This window comes from Chlamydotis macqueenii, chromosome 2 (genome assembly GCF_036417535.1).
Source record: "Chlamydotis macqueenii isolate bChlMac1 chromosome 2, bChlMac1.mat, whole genome shotgun sequence".
Lineage (NCBI taxonomy): Eukaryota > Metazoa > Chordata > Aves > Otidiformes > Otididae > Chlamydotis > Chlamydotis macqueenii.
Genome location: NC_141557.1, coordinates 22,582,107 through 22,600,477, shown reverse-complemented (window position 1 = coordinate 22,600,477; position 18,371 = coordinate 22,582,107). Strand labels below are relative to the sequence as shown.

Genomic DNA, 18,371 nt, shown 5'->3' with positions numbered 1-18,371 from the left:
TATACAGTAATGAAACAAAATCCAAGAGGCCTAAAATTTGTAGTCCAAAAGCAAAACTTCATTCAAACAGTTCTATAAACAACAGCAATAGCTTCAAAAATAACCTTTATGAATGTATGTTGCACTATGCTTACACATCTAGTGCACAGGATTGTAGTTTACAAGAAAGAGACATTTGAAATGGCTGCCATAGTTACGACTGTCTGCGATGATATTCAACAAGATGTCAATAAGCACCAAATATATTACGTAGAAAGATGTCTTACTACTTATATAACTATTTATAAGTTTATATGGGTTACATACACAGATGCCAAATGAAGAAAAAAACAACAAACAAACCACCTTGCTTTCATAAATACCAACAACACAGAAAAAACTTGAACACAGAGTGCACTAAAATTAAAAGGATGTTTACGTGGATACCTGCCTTTATGTTACAGTTATTTAGAACATGAGTGAAACAGCCAAACCCCGATGATTCTGTTTAGCTAATGACTAAAGCCTATGCATCTCCAGTGAAAGCAGGGCTAACTAGCACTGACAAATCATTACTAATAGCTTTCAGGCTGAAGTAGACACCCCTTTGGACCACCAGTAAAACTGAGGCATACCACTGGTATTTGTGTTGACATGCCTCCAACCCTTTCAGATAAAGACAACCAAAATACTTCCACATGCACCTTGAAAAATTCAATACCACTCTCTGTACCCGCTGCACAAATTAGATTCTTTGTTCACGATTCAGCACGGAGTTTTCCACAGAGCAAAAGAAAATCTTAATTTATTTCTAAGAATATTTCAGAAAATAGCTTTGCATCTCTTATTATCTACCGACTTGAAATATTTGTATCTATTAAAATATTGGAATTCAGAAATACCTTTAAAATAAATCTCGACTATAAGCAATACAATCATCAGATTCTAGAACATAAGTCTCTCCAAAAAGTATTTGGAAATAAGTCCTCCAATAATCTGAATTTCCAGATCTCAACATAAGTAAGAAGAAAAGCTGCATGACTTAAGTTACCAGTCTACTACTCCAGCACATCAAGTGCTAGGAAGAGTGTGTAATATCCTGGACAGGAACCAGTCCAATAGCTTTCTGCCACAGAATCTTGAGTGTTTCAAAGCTTTCACACACAGATATGTTTACTACATAAAATTTAAAATTGAGACTACACAAAACAAAAAAGGAGCAACAATACACTCAACAAATAAGCTGTTCTGCAATAATATGGATCATTGGAATGGCTGCTCAAAGACCTACTAGATTCATGGTGCTGCTTGATCTAAGCATAATCTTTTATTATAGAAAACTGTGGTTGTGTAAATACCTGTATCTTTAATTGTACTAACCACAGTCATGCCCATGAAAAAAAAAAAAACTACAAAGTTTTTGTAGATAAAAAGTTAAATATTTCCACCTCTCTAATAACACCACCTGTGAACAATCCAATTTTTATAATAAAAATCTGGAACTACAGGATTTTTAAAATTGCTACAGAATATAGTTTAGGTACTTGTTCAAACAACTGATTCAGTTCATTTAGGATGAAAAATAATTAAGAACATTAATTAGTGCATCCTTTTAGGCTACTTATATTTTCAAGTCAGAAAGTTCTCAGTGATCAATCAAGGCTGCGTTACGCAGAAATACAAGCTACTGAAAAGCCTTCCAGTCTAGTAAAAAGAACTTGTGATTTCGGTCCAACAGTCTGGACTGTTGCATGCTATTAAGATTTAATGATAGGTCAGTTTAAAGCTTATTCTTATTCAGTCCATATGCATATAAACACATTAAATTCTTACTTCCTTAGAGTTTCCACCATACAATCAGAAATTGTGATGTCATTTCTATACAGATCACTTAAAATGATGGATCTTTATTAGCAAATAAATCTGTTAAGGCTTCCTGCACAATGACACCAACAAACTCCAGAGCTGATCACACCTTTTATATTAGTGCATAAATTAGACACAAAATAAAGCAATACTTATGTGGGGGCGGGGGGGGAACACATTTCTACAATTTTAAAATAGTATTTGTTCGGCATGCCTTCATGAACTTAGTTTTCCTCAATATACTACATTTTCAAAAAATTATGTACATTAAAAAATGTGAAGGCAACCATTTTATAATCCCACGTGCTCACTGAATAGAGAATTTGAGACTTATTCTACCAAATAACATAAATTTAAAAGGAAATACATTCAAATTTAAAAGTGAGTTTAAAAAAAAATAAACATTTACTAGGTACATACAAAAATAATTATTTCAAACAATGAAAAATTTAGTGGGGCAAGCTTAGTAATATGTTTTTCTTCTGGGTACAGAAATGTCAGCTATATTTTACACAAAACAATGTAATAAAAAAGCGAATTTGACCTTTCTCTTCCCTACCTTAGCTCTAGAAGAACCGACATTCTCCATGTTCTCAATACTGCAGATGCAATTGTGAGAGACTTTACGGCAAGCTACTCGAATGTAGTCCCAGAAACTACGAGGACTTTCATAGCCGAACCAGGTGATCTGACCTTAAATCAAAATACAAGATAAGCAAAGATTTATGAACCTCCCTCTCTGTTTATTGGAGATAAACATAATTAAAATAATTCCCTATAGGTTGCCTGCATTGACAGGATTTTATACTAGCAAGTCCATAAATTCCTACTGAAAACTGTCTCACAGGTGTAAAAAAACCCTTGCATTATGAAGCTCACCCTAGTTTGAAACCAATGCACAAAGAGAAGTTTGTGACTTTTGTGCACATGTGTGTACTTTGTGGCATTTTTCCTTGTTAGCATGGTATAATACTCAAGAGCTCTTCATGCGAGTCTTGAATCACAATAGCATACACACTGTTGTGACTTAAAAATATGATGCAAGAAGTATTTCTGTTTGTTTTAGGTAGCACCACGTTTCACTAATACAGTCAAGTAAAGAGCTTTGTTCTTTACACAAAAAATATTTTTATATATATATATGTATGTAAAAATATAAAGGACCACTGTTTGCTGTGGTAGTGTTATCTTTATTTCAGAACCAGATTGGGATTTTTCAAAATGTGCTTTCACTGAAGAAGAAATTGATGCATAATCAAAAAGAGTTTTGCAGTCACGATTTGTTTTGAGTGTATATAGAACATTTCTTGGGAAGCTGACCAAAACGAATTGAGCAAATCAGTATCTCTCCTGGAGTTTTAATCAAAATCCTTCTTTTTTTTTTTTTTTTTTCCTTCCAGCTTGTGATGTATTGCAGTTAGAAAATGAAAGGCAAAATTACATACTCCTTTGCAACTGCTCCACACAAAATAAATTTCATCACAGATGCAACAGTTCAGCCCCATTTTCCAGACTCAACAGCATACAACTGAAAACAGGTATATAAAAAGATGAACAATACCCTCTGGTGACTGCCATTATTACATATATGCAAATATTTTCCTCCATATAAAATGAGATCTTATTTTTAAGCTAATTTTATTTTACTTCAAGTCTTTGAGTTGTACTTCTGAAGCTTTACCAGTTTATCAGAAAGACTTTAGTTCATTTGCTGTTCAAAAGCTCAGATTTCAAGAAAAAAAATATATTAGACTGATACTGCAAATCATGTATATTGAAAATAAAATGCCAAAATATGATGACAAGGCTATTTTTATCTAGCATGACTTATCTTAGCTCCAAGCATAGCTAGAGTAGTGTCAAAGATCTGTCCCCTATGATCTTAAGAAATTCAAGTGGTGGGTTTTTTTCCCTAGAGGGTGCATGTAACTTGACTTTGAGGTCCATCTGCTTACTTTGCCACATGGATTTATTTATTAAATTCAAAGCTTGATAACAGATCTTTAAAAAAAAAAAAAAAAAAAAAGAAAGGAGGAATAATTAATATATACTACTCAATATGCCAGCAGAAGAACAAAATCACAAGGTGCTTCAGTTATTGTAGATTCAGATCTTCTCATCTCTAAGGACTAAAATAAAAGAATTTCCATGAGGTAAGCACTCCTATGAACTTACTATTTTTCACAGAATTATAGAATCATAGAATGGTTTGGGCTGGAAGGGACCTTAAAGATGACCTACTTCCAACCCCTCTGTGGCACAACTCCCTACAATTTTAAAAGCTTTCAGCATATGAAATTGCATTCTCAACGCTCTCAATGCACACAGCCATAAGAACTCTCAAGAACGAGGAACAAAATAGCTCCCACTACTCAACACTTGTCAGGCTGCACCTGGAGTACTGTGTCCAGTTCTGGTCCCCACAAATCATGAAGGACACAGACAGATTGAAGAGGGTCCAAAGGAGGGCCACAAAGACATTCAAAGGGCTGGAGAATTTGCCTCATGAGGAAAGACTGAAGGTGTTAGGTCTCTTCTCCCTAAGGAAGAGAAAGCTCAGAGGAGAACTCATCACAGTATTCCAGTACTTAAAGGGTGGCTACAAAGAGGATGCAGGCTCTTTCTTTACAAGGAGCCACATGGAGAACACAAAGTTCAACACGTACAAGTTGCACTGGGAGAGGTTTCATCTCAACATAAGACAGAAATTTTTTTACAGCAAGATCAATCATTCACTGGAGCAATCTCCCCAGGAACGTGGTAGAGTCCCCATCACTGGATGTTTTCAAGATGCAATTAGGCAGGGTGATAGATATTATAATTTAGACTCCCTTTCCCACAAATGGTTGGACCAGATAATCTTTTGAGGTCCCTTCCAGCCTAAGCTGTTCTATGATTCTAAAACCATATATAAATTTAAAAGGGTGCTAATAAACTTCAAAGCTAATTTTAGTATATAACTTACTCTTTCCTTAAGAAGTACTTTGGCAGAATGTAAGCTTCCTGGGAGGCCCAAAGGACAAAGAGTATGTGATTTTTGCCATGAAGTTGATATGTCATCAGAAGACACAGAAGCTGACAGCTATTCCAACAGGAATTATGTTATTGTTTCTGTCAGCCAAAACAAATTGTTAGGTAAGCATGGAAGCTGTGTGTTTAATATTAAACATTGTTCAAATTAATTCACTTCTTGTCTACAGAACTGCAAAGCAAATACAAACAATATTGTCCTTTTTTTTTTAAATTTCACCACATTTTTGAATGCTGCTACACACCTATTTGTATCAATTCATTTCTGCATCATTCTGACAACTAGACACCAACACCTACAGCATGAGTTGTTGCAGATCTTTTTTCATACCCAAGAAATTATTCACAAATAAGACAAACAGTTTGATTCCTACTCAATCACAGTCCAATTTCATATCTAAAACATTCCACAGTTGCAAAGTAGTAATGACTAGGATGCTTTAAGGTACAGGCAGGTTTTCTCCAGACTTCCCTGTATTATTTAGTTTCCAGCAAATTTTTCTGTCACACAAAAAATAAGTTTTAATACAACTTGTTTGTAATAAATTGACGTTAGTCCTTTGAGGAATTTCTGCGATACCTGCTCTTTTATTTTGGGCCTACAGAATGGGTAATTAAAAATTAAATACTACAGTAGTTCATAAACCCAGTCCTCCAAGACAATTAAAATTCATTTAAGACTTTTCTCCATACAGGAGAAAGGAGAATGAGCTAAACCACGAATTACACAAGAGTCCTACTATTTCTTTTTAGCCAAAACCAGTAATAGGGTCACTATGTGTGCATAAATATTAAATCTAGTAACAAAATCTATTATACTTTTGCATTATTGCATCAAATAAAGGGCCACCACAACTATATGCTTAGACTTTGGCTTTTTCAAGACATAGTGCCTTCCTTAACTTACCCTTTTTATCCCCATTATATCTCCATTACTTTAACTACCTTATCCAGCAGTCTCGTTTCTTTCAGGGTGAGCAGCATGACAAGCTGCATCTTACTACTCAAAGAACCCTGCTTCCTCACCTGTGATCTAGACCTAGAAGTGCAAATTGTCTTCTGTAGACATAATTTATACCCTTTTCCTTCCTAACCACTGTCTATTCTTATGCTTGAATTACTAGAACTCAGATAATTTTAATTAATAAAATTATATTAATATTCATTTATTAAAAGAGACTCCATGAAATAGTAGGGAGTAGTAAGTGCTTTTTTTTCCCCCTCCTAAAAATAAATAAAATAAAAACCATATGGGAAGGGATAAATTGTGCACTGCAGATATAAGAAGAGTCTTTCACTGCTTCAGAAACGAATTATTTAATGATTCGCCTTATTACGAAGAAGTATAAAAACTGAATATTTACCAGTGACATCACTAGTACAGCCATTTACCATTACTATCATCAGACTGTTGATGATGCATGAAACTAGAACATTTTATACAATGAGGAAAGGAAGAGAATTATCATACTTATCTTTCCACTCAAGCAGCACTGATCACCCTAGAAGTTTACTACTCATAGTGAGTTTTCCAAAAGAAAAAAGAAAAGCAAGCAAACTCCAGAGTCACCAAAAATTAAGAATAACATCGATCAAATAGAGACAAGCAGCTTCCATAGGCAACTCTAGCAGAAGCTTTTGATGCATTTATAATACCTTTTAAGTGCATAGACTGGGGAAAAAAGCATGAAGTTGTGAAAGTGTCAAAATAGCATAGTACAGCATACTGTTTTGTGTCACTATCGTGGTAAATGCAAATAAGTGTATAGATGACAAGTATGCTCACAGTAACCATGACATGCAAAAACTACAGAAGTCAAAAGCAGGATGCACTATATACGTTGTCAGTACAGAACTTAATTTATACACCAAAACTATTTCTAAGCATGCATACTGGCTAGTTTGGATATAAACACGTTTTGCTGTAAAAAATATTACAATGAAAGAATAGTAAGTCAGCAAATGCATACGCATGACAGCAGGTTTCAGAAATATGGTTGAGATGATGGCCATAAAAATCTACAATGTTAATGTTCTTCAGTACTAACTCAGTTAAAACCCATTTAAAATGATAGAAAAAAGGCAGAAAAGTATACAACATTGTGACACAGTAAAGACACCATACATATCCATCACTTTGAATTGACTCCAGGTTTTAAATCAGCTGGGATATACCTGTGATCAAATCTCAAGTACTGCTGGTGAACACTTTTTGACGCCCCTACCATTTCTGCACTAACTATATTTACTTATCTGATCTGATAAAAAGGACACTTACAGGAAATATACCTGAAAAATCTATGGCCAGCAGTGAAAAGAAGAAATCACCAGGACAACTACAAGATACAGTTTAATCTCCACAGTACAGAATGGTTAAGAAAGGAACAAATTCCAAGTAACTATCTGGGGAAAATATGGCTCCTGAAATTGCGTGGCTTGCTTTAAAGATTATCAAACACACATATATTTGTATACAAATCTGTAAAATCCCTTTCAGGACTATAGGTCTTATTTAGTCCAGAGACCTTCAAACACATTGTCTCTCTATCCACTCAGAATACCACTTACTCTCTGCTGTATCATAGAACCATGCAAATTCTTATTCCTGAAAAGGAATAAGGAGTAATTAGTCACTTAACTTTTTTCTGTTACTTCTTCTCTCCTACCTTTTCAAGATCTTCAATTGTCCCGTCCAGTAATATCATATCTTGCCAGCAGTCATGCCATACAGCTTATTTTAATGACAGGAAGAACACATGCTTTATATCCTCTTCATTACAATATTTGTTCTCCTCTGCATTCACAATAAATCCAGCACTTCTAAGGAGTACCAACTATACTACACGTACATTATTACACAGCACAGGGATAAGTATCTCTCCACTTTCTTGAGCAAAGGCAGTCAACAGCTTCCAACCCCTGAAAAGACAGTTAATAAAGCTCACTCAAACTCTCTCTATCTCTTCCTTAGTGCAATTCAAAAATAGGCTGTGACAACTTGCCAACTGCTTTTTCTAACACCATCAGCCTACTTCCTGACTGCTACTTATTGGTATTGGTGTACATGTAACTGTAAGGTAGTATGAATATGGCCTTTTGGCCATGGCGTATTATGTTACCTTACTATTTTGGTGCCATATATGCTAAGTTTTCTGTATCACATGAACAAGATATCTGCATTCAAGCAGTATTCACAGATCTCTGTTGTGTGAATTGACATATTTATGCATCTAAACTACTCTTAAAAAATGAGCAACTGGGTTAAAGAAGTGTATCCATGGGGAAAAGTAATTACTTTCGGGCCTGTTTGACTTCCTGGCCTGGCTCACCACAGGATCCGGTGAGGATCGTGGCCAGTATCAGAGAAAGGTAAGCACAAAGTGAGAGTGGAGGGAAAAAAAATAAAATAATTCTGAAGCAAACTGCACTGAGTTTAAGAAACGTCATGGAGACTTTCAATCCTCAACTGGAAAAGCCGTGAATAATCTGAGACAGCTTTGCTTTGAGCAAGAGGTTCGACTGGATGACTTTCTAAGGTACTTTACGAACCAAATTCTTCAACGATTCTGAAAAGTAAAAACAAACCAATAAAACTACCCAAACCACTACGAATGTTGTTTCATGACCCTTTTGCTATTTGAAGCTGGCAACATCAGGTCAGTTACATATTAAAAATCGATTTTAAAATGGTGCTTATATTGCTATAACTCTCATTTTGTAGAAGAGCCCAGAGGATGAGGATTGGAGAACTAATATTTTAAAAGTCTTAATTGCAGTAGTTTCAGGAAAAGCATAAAATTTCAATCCCTGTAGTTGAACATTTTTTCCCCTAAAAATGGCCATCCTTCTTCCTCCCATTTTGCTTTGTCTGGATCCTATCTGAACATGAAACCAATAAGCAGCAACAGTCACTATGTTCCATCAGGACTATGCTTTGCTCCTTAAAAACATATTATATTTAATGTCAGAAGAGACAGTTGCCAGTGAAAGTATTCTAATAAAAGTAAACTTCGTCCTTTACAATGTAATTTTTTTTTAAATTCTTCCTTCCTCACCCAGTACTTCCAAAAGAAGTTAGAGATTAAGAATTGTTATTTACCTTGGCCTTATGAAAGTAAAGGTCTATATACTCAAACTCTCAAATCTGCATCATCTGTTGAACTACACTGCCATGGGATTATCCTGACAGCTTCAATACAATGACACCGTTTATCCTACTGTAGACAAACAGATCGTGTATGTTCTGCCTGCTTTAAAAGATTTTATACAACCCACTGCAATCATCAGTCTGCTTTTAGTGTGCTTCTACTGACACAAAGTATGTATTCAGAACATATTAATAATTTCCATCAATAAAATGCAATTTCTTTCAAGACCTGTGTTGTATAATACATACTCTCTTAAAATTTGAATTGTCATGGTACATTTATTATCTCAATTTCCCTTTCAATTTTTTAAAGAATAAAACAATTACTCGCAGTGATCTAACTTACCACCAAAATATTCCCTGTTTGCAATATGGTGCACAAGTTGCTGCCTTTTTCTGTATTTGTATTTAACTCTGCAAACTTAAAAAAAATCATCCAAGGGGAAGACTGAAACAACAACTTTTTAGCTTTTTATTTTCTCTACTTCTTATTCAAAATAATTTTTTACTTGCAAATTACATTTGCCTGTATCCCACTTGCCAACCTTTCAAGGCTTCTTCTCTGTACTGCCAGTACTGACTGTGAAGCAAAAGAATGTTGGGGAAAAAGAAATAAAATTCATAAAGATTTTTGCTCAAACATCACTGAAGCTGGGGGAGAAGGAGAAAACAGAGCAATTTCCCTGCAGTGTCAAGTTGCTAAGTACCCATAATCCTACAATAATCTTTGTCACAATGTGACAAACACTATGTTCCTACCCGACTGTGCGATTTTTTTTCCTCCTTCTCTGACAGAATGACAGCAGGTAGTAATTGTGCTTCTCAAATGTCAGCCTACACACAACATTGTTCACAAAACTTAGTTATGAATATTAAAAAGCAGAAGTACAAAAAGGAGTAGATTGTAATATTACACACCTATATTTAGATGATTATGATGTCCTTCATAATCCTCAAATAATTTCAGAAACTGTATACAGAACTGAAAAAATAGAAACTTCCAAAGTCCTTTCCTAGCGACTGTTACTGCTAAGGCATGCTCTGTTCTTTTAGCAAAGCAGCTCCCTCTAGAACAATCAGTAAATGCAGACATTTTCTTGAATTAGAACAACATCTGACTCTGGTACAAGAGGAAAATAAAAAAACTGACCTTTCTTAAAGCCAATTTAATTCAGATGCATTACATTCCAGTATTAAAAACCAGCCTCATTACAGGGGTGGGGGGTACAGGAATGAAAAGACCTAAACAGAGTATCTGGAAAAGAAGGCAACAAAAGCAGGGAAGGGAGAAAGAAAAGGGAGCAGCACCACAGATGTGCTCTCTACAGCTTCTGTTAAAGCAGAAAAAAACTACAATTGTCTCAGACTAAGACTCTTAGGACACAGTCTTATCATAAAGCAGAAAAGCAGACAGAGCTCAGCACCATGGCAACACCCACTTGCTTAATTATCAGCCGAGAAGGCTTCCAACAAGAACACTGGAAACATGTTTCACAAAAACTGTTTCCTTGACTTTTCCACAGTAATGCAGACCATCAGGAAGGCAACAGCAAAGGGACAGACATCCAAAGAAAGCCAATACTTTAATTCAGCATCAAGGAGTTTCTACAGATGTACACTGCTTTCATATAATCAAATTCTCATGGCAAAAGCCTCACCAGTAAGGAAGTTAATTAACATACCTTTCAGTCGATGACTTAAAATCTGTTCCAGAATGGCTGCAAAATTATTAAATTCAGGGGAAGTATCATCTATAGTCTCAAAACAGGAACGGTCAATCAGAGTCTTGACTGAAAACCTAGAGCAAAAGTACAGGACAATCATAAATTATATGGATAGCTATTGGTCCTCTATAGCAGGACAGTGGTTTGTCTAAATCAAATGAGCAAAGAACCAGAAAAACCACCTTGATGATTTCAAGTTCAGTTAGAGCGACACAAACACGTACCATATTGAGAAACAGTCTGGAAATACAATTGTAATTGCTGGTCTTAGGTATAAAGACTTAAAAACAAAAAGAAAACAAAAATCCCCACACTTTCTACATGGAAGTGAGCTAATTATTTTCTAATTATTTTCCTATTCTCTGAACTATTTTAATAAAGCTGTAGAAAAACAAGTACTCAAAAGCATGCAACATAAATTTGTCTTTGTAATCCTAAACATGATTTTTGCTTGACGTCCCATCAATGCTCCTTTTGTTATCAAAACTCATTGCCAAGAATCAGAAGTATAAACTTTATCCTATTATGAGAACACTGTAATTTCATCCTAATACAAGAATAATCCAAACATATTATAAAACAATGAATTTTTATGCACTGTTAACTCTGTGCACTAACTTGGACAAGCTGATTTCCCTGTGAGTGAGGGTAAATCCTATTTAGCACCGTATTACTTCATTATTATGCCAGAAAAGCGATCAATTTAAATGATTTAACAATTGAAATTGGAAAAGCTGAATCAAGCAGACAAGATGTAACCAGTCAATTAGCCAGTTCGCTGTGTTTAGTTACACCCACAGTTACACAGTTTCATTCTTATTCGGAAGACAGTTTAAATGTCAATAAACAAGAAAAAATTTATTTTTCTCTTCCTTTGCCATTTTAATCATAATCCATATCAATTTTCATTTCTGCTCCTTGTTCTTCAGTTTTCAGTTTCAAGGCAAGTTCCATGTGTCCTCAAATTTGAAAGTAACATTTATTTTGAGGCATTTATTGTGCTTTTTTCTTTGCAATAAGCCTTATTTGTATTAACGGAGCCATACTAGAGCCTCAGATTTCACAACATCCAAACTTCAAGAGTATCAGCTTAGGAAGTTCTCTGCTTGCTCATCCCAGACACCGCACATTGCTCCCTCAGTTGTGCCTGTTCTGCTTTTGGGGGAGCTCACTATGAACTGACCTAGATATTCAGTACTTGAGAGGAGGGGTGGAGTGACTCTTAAATATGGATACATTCATAACAAATATGCTTCACAGCATCTCAACACAGTTCTACAGCATAGCTGCAGAAGCAGCAGACTATATAGGCATGGGCAGGAATGAGACTCCTTAAACTAGCAGTACTATTTTCAAATGCTCTGTACTGTAAAAGCAACTTAACTGCATCCTTAGTGGAATCAGAACAGTCTCCTGGTGCTCTTTTACTAAATGAAACTAATTATGCTCAAACTGAATTGACGTAGATATTTCAAGAGTTTCAACTCAATTATTTTATACTAAGTAAACTTCTGAAGACTCTCCATCCTACCTTTCCTGCAGGCTTCTATTGTTGTAGTGGGTTTGGCAGAATAGGAATTAGGAGTGAATAGGGTTGGGGAGGAAGCTTCTTCTGCAGTGCCAAGTTATGACTCAGATTTGAACTCCTCCACATTTTTAACCAATTTTGAGTGAGACACATATGCCCACCAGTAAATTTCTACCTAGTCAGTATCATTGCTACTGACTACTCTAATGATTGTTTCCTCAAAGCTATACCAGAGCTGTTAAATTATCTGTAAAAAAAAAAAAAAAAAAAACTTCTTATTTTTTAAAACAAATACATATAGCAATGGCATTACTAAGTCAGTAGTAACTGTAACAAGAAGACTCCTCCCACACTGCGCAGGTCTGAAAAAGAGAGGGTGCAGCCTGTCACGCACTCAAGGTACATACACGAAAACGACAGTGAGTTAGCAGTGTAATATATAATGGACTATATATAGGAATATCGTCTTAAAACTCCGAGACAAGATCATGACACAATAATCCATAAACTGCAAAATAAAGTAGTGTATAATATGTAGCTATGCCTATTTTTCCTCTACTCAATGTCCTACTTAAAAAGTTCACTGGTTAATATTGCATAGGATACATATTCAGAAATGGAGATACCTTTAAGAAAAATCACTGAATTCATATACACCTCTAAAAACCACAGGTAAGTACTTTTCTTAAAATTTTAAAGTATTCTGCAATTCAACTGAAGAAAAACATTATGTCTAGTTTTTAAGGATACAACAATTTTTTAAATACCTGGGATCTGACTAGAAAAGACGGTCTAACAGCTCATCATCATTAATGGTAGTCTTTTTAAGTTCTCATATTACTGCCACCATGCTCTCCACAGAAATATTAATTTCCATCTCTCTACACTTACACCAAAAATCTAAACAACTTTTACATCTATGTCATGTTTCTCCGAAATTGGCTTTTAGGGGAACTGACAGGGAGCATGAGTATGTACACCCTATTTCCATAGACCAGGAGGATAACAGTGCTACCAGGCAAAATTTTATTGTCTGGAAATATTTTTTTTGGTGAAATTAAAAAGTCTCAGGCAAATATTTCTCTGTGTGGTTTTTTTTCCCTTTTTTCTCCAGTTCTACAGAGGCAAACATAACTCTAAGCGTAAGTTGAAAGTCACAAACATATTTTGCATGTTAAATATTCACATTTCACCATGCTTACTACACAGACTGGAAAAAGGATTTAAGGTATGTAGAAGTGATGCCTTTGAAAAAAGGTTACACTGTAAGCATTGGGTAAGTAGCTTTACTTAGTCATGAAAGATGCCTCATATTTTGTTTTCCAGCATACAGCCCCCTAGAAAAGAAAGCCCATGCTCTTGCACAGCTATGTGGAACCACCTGGGGACTGAAACTCAAGAACGAAAATTAGGTCTAAAGTACACAAGAGCTATGAAGAAAAAAAAAGTCCAAGTAGGTAGAGTCAGAGCAGCTTTCTTGTTTGCCTTTGTTGCTTCCAACTTCATCATCTCTCCACTGGGCTGCTACAGAAGCATTGCACTCTAGAACAACAGTCTACCTACACTTCAAGAGGTTAACAGAGAAATTGTAACAAAAGGGCATGAGAAAATAAAGTGGCTTGAAAACAAAATTTTCGAAGATTAACTTTTTGGTGGACTGTAGGAGCAGAAGAATAATATAGCTCCAGTATCTGTTGCTTCAAGACTCTTTAAAAAAAAGTCTCTTTTATCCAATCATTTGCCCATTGTGTCACTGCAACAATAGGGTTGTTTTGTTAAAGGTTCTTTTTTATTTTCATATGGTAACCGCCATTGGAGAGATTCCAGTATCAGTGTTTCTAAACAACCTTCATGAACTTCGATGTTTTCAGACTCTTGCATATTCTTCTCTGTCACGAATCTTCCTTGAGCCAAAAAAACCGCAGAAACAGTAGCATTCTCCAGGGTAGCTTCTTCCACTGTTCTGCAAGATGCACAAGAAGGTCTCCCAGATTTCTTTAATAACTCCAAATCAAAGCCAGGTTTGGAGGTTATATCCCAGGTCTACAGGCTTATTTCCAAAATAGTGACAAGCCTCTAATAAAAAAACAAACAGGTAAAAAATTTGATTGCTATATGAATTTGTCACTTTTCAGTGTCAGATTCTGCTCCTCTCAGTTTTCAAATGAATGGAAGGATTCTGTCAAATTTATTTAGCTTGCAATTCAGGAAATGCCATTAAAACGTCATTTTAAAGAATGTAAACTATTAATATAGAATAATCTGCAAGATTATAAACTAATATATGGCTTGGACATGAAACCACACAGTTTAGCTAAGGCTCAATACCACTGCAACAGCTCTCATGCATGTTAGGAAATGTATTTTCATGATAGTGATTTTGCTAACAGTTGTTCAATTCTGTGTTAATATTCTGTATTTAAGCTATGACCTTCACTTCCAAGGCCCATCTCTACGTTTTTGGTAGTTCTGTATCTATACACATCTTTGATCTATGAATCTTAAGGAAGACTAGATTAAAACCAGGTGAACAACTTAGACCAATCTCAAAATCCCAGCACGACTTCTTGGAAAATGGAAGGCATCAAACTTTAGGGGAAAAAAAGGTAAAGAGAGAGACAGAGGTCAGAACATCTATTACTTACTCAAACAGAAAAAAAATCCTAAAAATTATTGCAATTTAAATTACACCTGTGCAGTTACACAAACATAGCCATGTATTTTCACATGCAACTGGTTTATGGAACTTAAGTAACTATGTCACTTCCCATGGCTACAGTGCCACTCCATATTTTTGTGTAAACAAACTGTTCCTTCCAGAGCTGTAAATTTAAGAACTATCCACATCTGCAGGAGGAGTTAGATGTCATCACTGTAAGAAAAGACTATTAAATAAAAATCCGCTCAATTGAAGCTTTGACCAAAACAGTAACTAAACTATCAGAGACTGTTAACAGATGGCAATTCAGAAGAATATTTTCCTTGTGATGTCTCACCTTCATTGGGTAGCAAACCATATAATCCAAATTAATGGAATCAATTCACTGGAGCTACTTTTACCAGAAATATTTCACATTCTCACAGGCTTTTGATTGGAAATTACTATTATCTTACTGGTTTGATACTAAGTTGGCTATTTCTAATTAATAACTCTTTTCACTAATAGAAAATGTGCAATAACCACAGTAAAGCACAGAAATATTTCAAACATTTACTGTTCCACTGGCAGAAGAACAAAAATATAAATAAGTGTATGCACATCATAGTAATGCCAATATTTTTTTCCTCATCATCCTGTCCAAATTTTAAGGTGTATTCACAAACTAAGATCTTTACGTTTTGTGAAGATGAAACAAAATTAAATCGTTTTTCTGAAAATAACTGAAGTAGTCCAATTTCAAGTAGTTTCTGCAGTAGCTCTTTGTGTCATATGTGTTTGACTGAATTCTCTCAGATTTCTAAGCATCTTTAAATATGTTACAACACCATTTCAACTGCAGGACAAGAACATGAAATAAACTGAAAAATAAAATGTAATGGTGCTGACTACAGAAGAGTTCCTCTCAAACGAGGAGGCAGAAAAAAAATAGCAAGCTCTGCAGAATACAACATACTCCTTAAAAAAAAAAAGTTTATAACCTGTAAAATTATGTTATTACTTGATAAAACTAGTGTTTTCCCAAGTCTGTATCTCTGTCACGACAGTGAAACCGAAAACTTCTGTTTCTTTTATTTAGCCTGCTCAACTAGTTTGATAAAAACCTCCTTTTTCTATGTTTTTGGTGTGTATCTTTGTCACAGGTAAGATTAGAGGTAAGCATGAAAGCCAGGGAAAGACAGAACAGCATCGATGCTGCTCTGAAATCCAGATACTAGGACTTGAAGGAATATTGAAGCAAATTCCTTTCAGTAGTTGCATGATACAGCTATGCTTTGTAAAATCCGTTAACAATGTACAGTAAAAGCAAAAAAAAAAAAAAAAAAAGAATATGGGGTCCTAAACTGTTTTTAGAAATACTGCTGGAGCATTGAGTGGTGGAGGCACAAAATGATCTAACAGCTGCCCTGGTACATTATTGAAATTTGTGAGCATTAAAATTATATCATAGCTCAGATACGAATCTGCTGAAGATCTTCTCCAGATAATAGTCAAACTAGTTTGGAAACTTCAAAATACAGCAATTGAAACAGACGAACTAACAGAGCCATTGCTACCAGCATATTCATGTATTTAAAAGTTTGCCATGATGTAATGGGTCAGCACTGCTCGCCTGGAAACGCTGCATGAATTCAACAACGACAGCAGTGGAAACACGTACAGGGAAAGCCATAGGAACTATTATCCAGCTCGTATAAGCTCAGCACTAAGATGCTGGCAGAAAAGAATTTTGCATACACTAGGTCTAGCCTGTACTGCAGATCTCCTGATCTAGATTTTGAAGATAAGAATATCCCCTTAGCGCAGCCTCCCCGGGACCGCTCAGGCGGCACCGGCGGGAACGGACGGTCCCGCCGCTTCTCCAGCGGCTCGGCAGAGCAGCGCTCGCTGCACTTCGCGCGCCCCGCAGACTACGCCTGCATTTTACAGAGAAACCGACGCTACGCCAATTCCGCCTGCACGAAGGCGAACATCTCAGTTCAACACCGCTGAGAGGCCAGCCTGCCCTGCCCTGCCCTGGCACACGCCTTACGCCCAGGAGCGCAATCAGGGTGCCAAAACCAAACCTCCCCCCTCCCCCCAAAAAACCTCGCCGGACGCCAGGTGCGCCCCTGCCGCCGGGCGAGCGCCGCTCACGGAAACGCCGCCCAAGGCGCTGAGTCAGGATGGAGGCGGCTGCCCTCCCTCGCCGCTACCCGCCCCCGGGGGCCGGCACCCCCCGGCCTCCCCGCCCCGGCAGAGGAGCGGCCCCCGCAGGCAGGGCCGGGCCCAGGGGCAGGGGAGGCCCGGCCCCGGGGCGCTCACCTGCAGACTGTGATCAAGTTCCGCCTTTCCACCGCGGCGTTGCGAGACGGGACGGTCTTCCTGCGGGCGGAGACGTTGAGCCCCCCTAAGCCGAGGGACGCCATCTCCACGGGGGGCAGGTGGAGCCGCCGGGACTGGCGCCGAGCCTTTGTTCCCGGCCTCCCACTCTCGAGGATGCTGCGCCCGCCGCCGCACGCGGAGGAAGAGGAGGAGGCCCCCGTGTTTTCCCCGCTCCGCCTCCCGCCGCCCGGTCCGCCCGGGACCAGCGCCCCGCGGGCGAGGAGACGCCGGGGTCCCCGCGGCGGGGGCGGCTCGGCGCCCCCCGCTCCCGACAGCTGGGCAGCCACCGCGCCTCGGAGCCACAGCGCCGCAGAGCGCCGGCGCCGCCAGCCAATCGGCGCGCGGGAGGGCCGCGGCGCCGCGCCGCCAACGGCCGGCGCTTCAAAGGAGCGCGCGCGCCGCTAATGGCAGCGGGTGGGGCGGTGGTGGCGGGGCCTGAGGGGGGTGGGAGAGCGGTGGGGTCGCTGCTCTGTCTGGTGCTCCCATTCTACTCAGCGTCCCTTTCCCCTCGTTCGTCTTCCTGTCCCTTCAGTCAGTAGGTGTCTGTGGGGTTCAGGACCTCCGGGTGAGTCCCTGAAACCCTCTAGGCGCCTGTGAAATTGTGAGCTGCTTTTAATTGTTATGAGTTCTCTCCCTTCGTAGCAAGTTGCCATCTTGGATGTGAGAACTCACCTGGTGTTAGGCATAGAGTTAAACCTGCTCTGAACCGTTAGACGTGGCTTTATGGCGTGCGTAACCTTTAGAGGCTGTGCTTGTGGCAATACGTGAATGAAATGGTAATCCACTCCACAACCCGAGTACAGCCCTTTGTCCTCGCTCCAAACAAAGGTGTGATTTCTGAGCCTGCTTGGAAGAGCTCTGGGTATAGGCCTTGGCGTCAAGTTGTAGAAGAGGCACGGGATGAAATGAAGTTCAAGTCACTGGGAGATGGGAGGATTCAACACTGAAGAAAACCTATCAGTAAATTAATTGTGTTTTGTGGGGTGTGAAGGAGCGAATTTGTCTGGATAGTTGGGGACATGTGAAGCTATATGGATTAATTTGTTTTCTTTCCTTTCTGGGAGGAAGTTCCCT

The 18,371-nt window shown here is 37.9% G+C and overlaps 1 protein-coding gene across 1 annotated transcript in view; it reads right to left on the bottom strand.

The window, feature by feature from the left end:
- Positions 1-17,568, bottom strand: part of RUNDC3B (RUN domain containing 3B) — a 53,992-nt gene extending 36,424 nt beyond the window's left edge. The window contains exons 1-3 of the mRNA XM_086741542.1: positions 17,238-17,568; positions 10,705-10,820; positions 2,405-2,538 (exon numbers count right to left, since the gene is read on the bottom strand). Coding sequence (XP_086597668.1) covers positions 2,405-2,538; positions 10,705-10,820; positions 17,238-17,341 — 354 coding nt within the window. The 5' untranslated portion in view covers positions 17,342-17,568. The remainder of the gene's footprint in view (positions 1-2,404; positions 2,539-10,704; positions 10,821-17,237) is intronic.
- Between the last annotated feature and the right edge of the window lie 803 nt (positions 17,569-18,371).